Source organism: Xenia sp. Carnegie-2017, unplaced genomic scaffold (genome assembly GCF_021976095.1).
Source record: "Xenia sp. Carnegie-2017 unplaced genomic scaffold, XeniaSp_v1 HiC_scaffold_16, whole genome shotgun sequence".
Taxonomy (NCBI): domain Eukaryota; kingdom Metazoa; phylum Cnidaria; class Anthozoa; order Malacalcyonacea; family Xeniidae; genus Xenia; species Xenia sp. Carnegie-2017.
In genome coordinates, this window is record NW_025813469.1 from 7,265,935 (window position 1) to 7,274,261 (window position 8,327).

At 35.1% G+C, this 8,327-nt stretch overlaps 1 protein-coding gene across 1 annotated transcript; it reads left to right on the forward strand.

Moving 5' to 3' along the window:
- Window positions 1-2,010: 2,010 nt before the first annotated feature.
- LOC124435948 lies at window positions 2,011-2,505 on the forward strand. Its single transcript, XM_046985880.1, has 2 exons — window positions 2,011-2,347; window positions 2,408-2,505. Exons 1-2 carry the CDS (start codon window positions 2,011-2,013, stop codon window positions 2,503-2,505), a joined length of 435 nt encoding a protein of 144 aa, XP_046841836.1.
- The last annotated feature ends 5,822 nt before the right edge of the window (window positions 2,506-8,327 follow it).

Below are 8,327 nucleotides of genomic sequence, written 5' to 3' on the forward strand. Positions count from 1 at the left end.
TAAGGGTATAGGCGTAAATTCAAGGGTGTGTATTGTGAGAGTGAGAGCCTCCAATAAAGTTGGAAGGAGTATAAAAAACTTTATTTTGATGGCGATTTCACACCTAGTACAAAAAGGCCTTGTATCGATTAGCTAAGTTGTATTTTGTCCAAGTCAAATGTCTCCTCAAATTTTGAAGAATGGAAACTTGCAGGGGGTACATTCAGCTTAACGTCTAGAATGTCTAGATCTAACTAGACTGCTTTAAAATCAGTACTTACTGCCTTGAAAGGGTGTGAGCGCATTCCACCAATGATGTAACACTCAAAATCTTATCGTAAAATTACGTCGTATTTCCAGGTAAAATTATTTATTAGGTAAATTTCAGCTAAATTTTTGTTTTCATTCCCCACCCCAATCCAAGGGTACCCACAACGCCCATTGAGTCACAAAAGAGCACACACACAGGAGTGCATCAGGAAATTTCTTGGGGCTCTAATAGGTAAGTCACCTCTGACCGCCAATGTTTCACATTCCTATGCGCTATAAATTGCTAAAGCATCAAGTGCCAATAATTTAATCGTCAACGCCTTTGTTCTTGCCGCAAATATATTTGCTTTAGTCATTTAGCAGGATAAAACATGGATACAGATGGCACAGATACCGATACGAGGGCGGGAGGACGAACGGATGAGAATAAAGGAGAGAAAACGTAGATGAGGATGTGAAACATGGATGATAAAACACAAGTAAAACATAAACCAAAAATGACAATGTTACTGGATGGAATTTTATAATATGTTTGCAAATACACTCAAATTTCTTGAAACAAAACGTATCTCATGCATTACGGCGATGTTTGTTTTATTTAACTAGATGTTTTTACGTTGCCTTCATTACATTTACAATTTTAAAGATAGGTATCAAAATAGCAAATACCATGGTGAATGGTGATAATAACAATGTAATAGTTCTTAAAAGGACTGTTTTAACCAAAATACTAACCAAACAATTCAAAGGAACGTTATTTACAGTTAAAGCCCGTTTAAACGATCCAACAATGTTGGACCAACATCGTACAACATTGTTGGATGCACATTGGATAATGTTGGACGGTTGTGTTTAAACGATCCACGTACGGATCCAACAATGTTGGACCAGCATTTAACTACAAATGAATTGTGGGATACATGAGTAGTTTTATGCAGTGAACTGTCAACTATAGTTCACTGGTTTTATGTCAATGACAATTAATTACATCAACATGGTCGACGCATTTAAAAAGCGAAAACTTGCTGCAGCTTTTGCTAAATTCATCAGTCTTGACGAGCAAGAAAAGAAGCCCACTCGTGGAAAAACTCGTCGATGGATTAAAAGACGCGGAGAGATGGGTTACTTTAATACTATCGTTAGAGAATTGATGATAGAAGACACTGCGTCGTATTGCGAAATGATGCGAATGTCATATAAAGATTTTAAATACATACTTCAAGAGATTACATCGCTCATTACTCCACAAAGAATCAACGGAGGGCAAAGAGTAATTTCCCCCGCAGAAAGATTAACATTAACTTTAAGATTCCTGGCCACAGGTGAAACATTCCGAAGTATGAGCTTCCAGTTCAGAGTATGTGTGGCTGCAATATCATACATTATTAAAGAAGTTTGCAAGGCCATAATTAAGCATCTTTGACCAAAATTTTTCAAAGTTCCCTCAACCAATGAGCAATGGCTTGAAATAGCTTCTAAGTTTGAAGAAAGGTGGAACTATCCAAATTGTATTGGAGCTATAGATGGGAAGCACATTGTGATGCAGCCAGCTGCGAATGTAGGCTCCTATTACTACAACTATAAGCATACTCATTCCATTGTACTCATGGCTATAGCTGGACCTGATTATGAATGCATCTATGCTGATGTTGGAACAAATGGAAGAGTTTCGGATCGTGGAGTCTGGAAAAGTGTGGACTTTCCAAGGCAATAGAAGATGGTGCAGTGTCTCTTCCTCCACCAAAGTTGTTACATTTAGGGATGGTTGAAGTGCCTCATGTATTTGTTGGTGATGATGCTTTTGCATTGCAAAAACACATGATGAAACCTTACCCCCAACACGGCCTTACAGATGACAAGAGAATTTACAACTACAGACACAGTCGTGCACGAAGAGTGTCAGAGAATCTTTTTGGAATTATAGCCAACAGATGGCGTGTTTTCAGGTCTGTGCTTTTGCTTTCACCTAGAGCCATTGAAGATCTGGTTTTAGCTGCAATAATATTGCACAACTACCTCAGAAAGAGAACATCCTACAGTATTTACTGTCCTGTAGGAATTACAGATAATGAAACAAGTGAGGGAGAACTGATTCCTGGTCAGTAGCGCAATGACAACCATTCTGAGTCATTTCTTCCATTATCTGTACCACCAACAGGTCACAATGCTACAACCGAAGCAAAGAACATTAGAGATAACTTCAAGGAATATTTCTGCAATGAAGGAGCAGTTGAATGGCAGTGGAATTTAATTTAAAAGTTAACCATTTACCATCTTGTGAACTATGAAAATGTTGACATAGAACGGTAACTGACAATATAGTAGCTCAAACTATCCATAGTAGTAAAGCTTTTTGGTAAACTAGTTCATTGTAGTAAACTACAATTTCCTAGTAAACTACAATTTCCTAGTAAACTAGTAAATTGTAGTAAACTACAATTTACTAGTTTACTACAATTTCATTGTAGTAAACTAGTAAAGCTTTTTGTTACAATTTAATTGTTTAAGATCCTAGCCTTAAATGAAAAGTAAGTTTTACAAAGCTTTTTACATAAAAGCACATTGGAAAATTGCCATTTATGAATTTAATTTACAAATCATGGTGAAGAACATAAATTGAATATTGTTGCATTCTAAAAGCTTTGGCACATGCCTTATTCTATTCTTTCTCTAAGACAAGTTTTTTATTCAATTTCTTCCCTAAGTAAACAAATTGATGTTTCTATCTAACAATCCTCTCTTTGATGCTGTCACTTAAATTGCAGTCTAAATTTGTTTTTTAATCTCTTTCAGATATCCGAACTCTAGAAAAAAGCAATTAGTTTCAGTATTTTTGATGGGTTTCAGTTTTTTTTCAATTTTAATTTTGCATATGTTGACATTTTTTACCCAATAGCCAATAATAAGATGAATTATATAAAATAGGTATAAACATGAATAACAAATATTTTGCAGTTCGTTCTGTTCATTTAATGTAGTCGAGATCATACAAATAATATTTCAACATTGTGAATTAGTATTAAACATTCCCATAAATGATCCTTGGTTCATTGGAACACCAATGTCTCTATCCTGATGATGGATTATAGGCAGGAAAGATTGCGCACTTGACTGCATTTCAAGTTCAAAAATTATGTCATTTATTTTCTTTTCTGCTATCATCCTAGTCCTGCTGTCAAATTTGTCCAACTTCTCTGAAATATACATAGCAAAGTAGCATTTCTTTTGATCTGTTTGTGGCACAACTGGCTCCTTTAAAATTTTAACACAAGTTTCTAGGATCTCAACCTTTTTTGCTTCACTTGTAGCTCTTGAAGATTTTTTTGATGTCTCTTTTGTGATAGTCTTCACAGAATATGTCCCAAAGACAAGCTCGTTCCTCAAGCATATCTATTAATTGTTGGATGTCAGATTCGCTCCATTTTGGCCATTTTTGGCGCTCCTTTCGCTTTATATTATTTGTTGTCCTACAGCTTTCTTTCCGTGCTTTTGTTTTAGAACTAATATTGTTTTCTTCTGATTGCTCTGCATCGAAATTATAATCCTCAATCTCCTCCATAATTATATCGAAGTAGATAGTAATTCGCAGACAATCATGCATACATGAATTATGAATGTGAACATATTCATAACGCGCATGCCCCAGTCCAACAATGTTGGACGTTTTTGATAGAATTCAAAAGCCATCCAACATCGTCCAACATATTCCAACATCGTCCAACATGGTGTTTAAACGATCCTACTTTGTTGATCCAACATTGTTGTACGATGTTGGTCCAACATTGTTGGATCGTTTAACCGGGCCTTTAGAAAGAGACACTATGCATTTTGGCAGACTACTCATCAGGTGTCAACGTCTGCTAAATGAGAACCTCCAAAGCATGCTATATTTATAACGTTAGAAAAGGTCAATGTCATCCCTATTTTTAGAGATGACACTTAAAACAGAGACAGATTAAACACGTAATCCTTTTGTCGACAAAGGACAGGATTAGTCAATTTAATTAATACCGACTCCATGACGCGTAGCTGGAATAACGAGCGACATTTTTTAATAATTCTAAAGTTTTCATCAGAATAAGCATTGGCACAGCGAGTGTTGCTCAAAAGTTGTTTTCCAGTCGCTGAATCACATAGAATCGGATTTTCACTTTTACACCCACGTTTTGGTAGTTGTCGTAAAGGAACAGTTTTATTCCTGACAGAAGCTGGTACATGCTGTTTTATTCTCTCACTCAACCTTTGAGAAGTCCTACCTACATAGCGAGCATCACACTCACATTTAAACTCGTAGACTACATTGCTTGATATTTGAGCAGGGAGAGACTCTTTGGGAGTGGGTGGAAGAATAGTTCTTCTTGAGAATATAAAGACCACATTGCATGCAAAAAACAAACTCTCGATGAGATTTTTAGTTTCCCTCTCGATGTCATTAGAGGCTTTACCCATCCAGGGAAGTTTAAGGAAAACAGGGCACTTGGCCGGCCCGAAAAGTTCATTCCGTTCATTGTTAGTGGATAAGAAAAGTTTGTCTAGCAATTTCTCCGGATATCCATTTAACACAAAAATATTCTTCAGTGAGATAAGATCACTATCAATAAACTCCTTTGAGTACAATCTATACGTTCGCTTTATCAAACACTTCACTAAAGAAATCTTTTCTCTATGGAAGAGAAAGAGTCAAAGCGTGTGTACAAACCAGTGAAAGTTGCTTTGCGATGAATGCTTGTTAAGAACTGACCATTGCGTTTGTGTACAAGAACATCTAAAAAGGATAATTGATTGTTTGACTCTAGTCCAGAGGTGTAATTTAGTGCAGGGTGAAGAGAGCAAAGTTTATTAAGAAAAAGTTCACGATTTTTATCGTTATGAAACAAAATACATGAAATAGAAAAAAAGTTATATCGTTGCCAAATGATGGTGCTCACAATTCCAGAAGAGAAGTGAATGGGGAGCATAATATACACTGATATGGGACCGTGGTAACCCAAGGAGGCAATGAACAAGTGGAAACAAATGAGTCAACAGGTACAACAATAAGTGTGAAGCAGTCCATTCCTGTGGAGTCTACCGAACCGATACTTCGAAGGTCAACAAGGTTGACTAAGAAACCGGATAGAGTAATATATTGCATTAGTTAGCATTGACACTTAATTTTTTTGTTATTGAAAAGATGTTGTATATTAGTAGTTTAAATTTATGAGTGGCCATCTTCTTTAACGACTTGCGGAACAGTTTAAAAAAAGTATTTCCTTTGTCTGTCACATGCAAACTTCATATTAATATATCAACTCGTTTTTCACCTTTGATCTGCCGATAAAAATGAGAATACAACTTAAGGTCGTAGCGAAAGCTAATTTATTGCCCTCCTTGTTATCTGCATAAATTGAAACTTTCATTAGTTCAAACTATCTGAAAATATAGAAGTATTTCGAGGTTTCATAAAAGACTGATAAAAATACAGAGAATAACTGCGAAATGCTTTGAAAAAAATAAATTGTGCTAAGTTTGCTAACTGACATAGGAAATTTATAAGGACAATTTTTGCACGCACGAGACATTTGAAGCAGACACAAAAACCGAAATTTTGTACAAGCATCGTTAAAAGCGAATGAAGCAAGACTTTGCAGGTCGCAGGTCATGGATCACGGTTTTTAAAACTGTAACCATTTATTTTATTACCATTACTTTAATTTTGTCAAAAAAAATCTTGAAAAATTGATATTTGTTAAATATTTAAACGTATACTTTTATCATGCCATTTCTCTGATATAGCTAATCACAGAAATATTTCAATAGTTGTGTCAATGGCACTCATGAATTCAAGTGAAACGTTTATAAGCTTTACGAAAATTAGCAAAGACTGACGTGTTCAATCTTTTGCAAATCTTTCGTAAATCTAAATAACATTCATAGTAATTCTTCGAGACACTTTAAGTCAATTTCTACTTCTTTTTTTCGATGTCCTGTAGTATGAATGATGAGTAAATAATTCGAGGAATGTTTACAGCAAATAAGATTGTCTTGAAATTTGGCAATGTTAGCCTATATTTTAGGGAGGTTAAGTTTTCTCCATTACAAATTTTGTGGCGCTAAATCCCATCTACTTTTTACTAAAGTAAATAGTTTGAACCCGGGAGTATCGTTACTTGTTTGTAAATGTAGATCGCACAGGTTGGTATAATCCTGAGAAGGACTGTTTTTGTTGTTGTTGACGGACGTTTCGACAACTTTAGTGGTAGTCATCTTCAGAGACAAATGAGGAGGTTTGAGTAGGTCTGAGACAGGGGCGGATCTAGGATTTTTCAAACATCAGTCATAAAACATCAGAGGCACTCCGCACCTGGGGGGGTCTGAGGCTATCTCTCCTGAGAAATTTTGAATTTCAGAGCCTTAAAAATGCCATTTTCAGCGTTTCAGAGCATTACAAAATGTATTTTGTGGGCATCGTTTTTGCATAAATACAACACATTTTGGTTACGTTTTTTTTAAAAAAAAATGAAGTGAACAATACTTGAATGTTTTGCCTAATATTTAGGCTCATTATTATGCCAAATATATGGCTCATTAGCATGTCTAGGAACGTAAAATTTATTTTACAATAATGCTATATTCAAAAACAGATATAGCCTTTAAAAATTTCTACCAAGTTGTCAGGCATAGACCCCCCTAGAGACCCCATTCAAACCTCTATGTAATGAGTTAAGTTAGAAATTTGGTACTATAAGTGACAGTTCATAGATATAGAAAAGCTCAGACTTCAAACCATGCACGTTTATTGTAACCCTTTACCCATCTCCACATCAGTATTAGCAAATTCACCTTTTGAGGAAAAACTCAAAATTTTTTTCTGCCAAAGCTTAAGCAAAAATTATCAGAGTGAAAATTTGCAGATAAGGACAGCTGAATGCCATAAATGTTTATTAGGCATTTCACTTGACTATTATCTTCTTCAAGGTGTGCTATATAGCAATCACTAGTAGCATTGTATTATCAATTACAAACAGAATGTAACCAACATGTCTTTAATTATATAATTACATGAATGTTAAAATTGGTTCATGTGTCATGCTTACTGGTTATGATAAATATCATTTCATATGATCAAAGCTCATTTAAATGTAAATCTGAAATAATTTAGTTTAGAAATTATAATGATCATCAGAAAAATTACCTAGTGATCATGAAAATACTTTGCTGTTTTGCCAAATTTCAAGGTTTATCTGCATACATAGGAAGACATTTTTACTTTATAGAAAATGCTTTTCATACATCAATAGCCCTTTGGAATTTATGGCAAACAATCTGGTATGAGCCGTAGATTAACACAACTTTACATCTCTACATGAGGTGTTCAGTTAGAAAAGGGGACAATATGTGACATGGGACAACATTTCATGTATCTGAAATACTAAGGTTTAATACCATTCCAGTCAAATTGTCAAAATAAAAAGCTTCATGGATCAGAAGACTCAAAATCACAGGTTATAGTAAACAGCTTCTCATGTAATCAATGTTAGTTTTCTCAAATCTTAAACAATATGTAGTATAACTGTCTAATGATTGAATGATCAATGATCATAAACTGAAAAGCCCCAAACATTTGTTTATGATAAAGTAAATAACAGTATGGCGCCTTATGGCTACAGATTTTTTGTCCATTGAAATATATTTGCAGGAATGTAGGATTTCGCTGCCATATACGGTCACGATTCCCTAAGCACTAAAGAAATCATAGCTAAAAGTCCTTCGGCAACAACAATTTTAGGGGCTGATTACATGAGCCCGGATAACCGGGACTCAGTCAAGCGTTAAATGATTTTGGCAAATGGAAACGATTCAATACTCTTCATCAGATAAATCTTTTCTGGCAATTTCACAATATTCTGGTTTGATAACTACACAAAACATTTAAAATTACAACAACCAATTTGGTTTAATTTGAGAACTACAACAGGAATGACTTGTGGTGCTTAAACAAACAGTTGTAATTTTTACGGTTGAAGTTTCGACTCCTTTCAATACCTCAAAATCATTTCACGCCTCACTGAAACTCGGCTAGCCGGGATCAGGTAAAC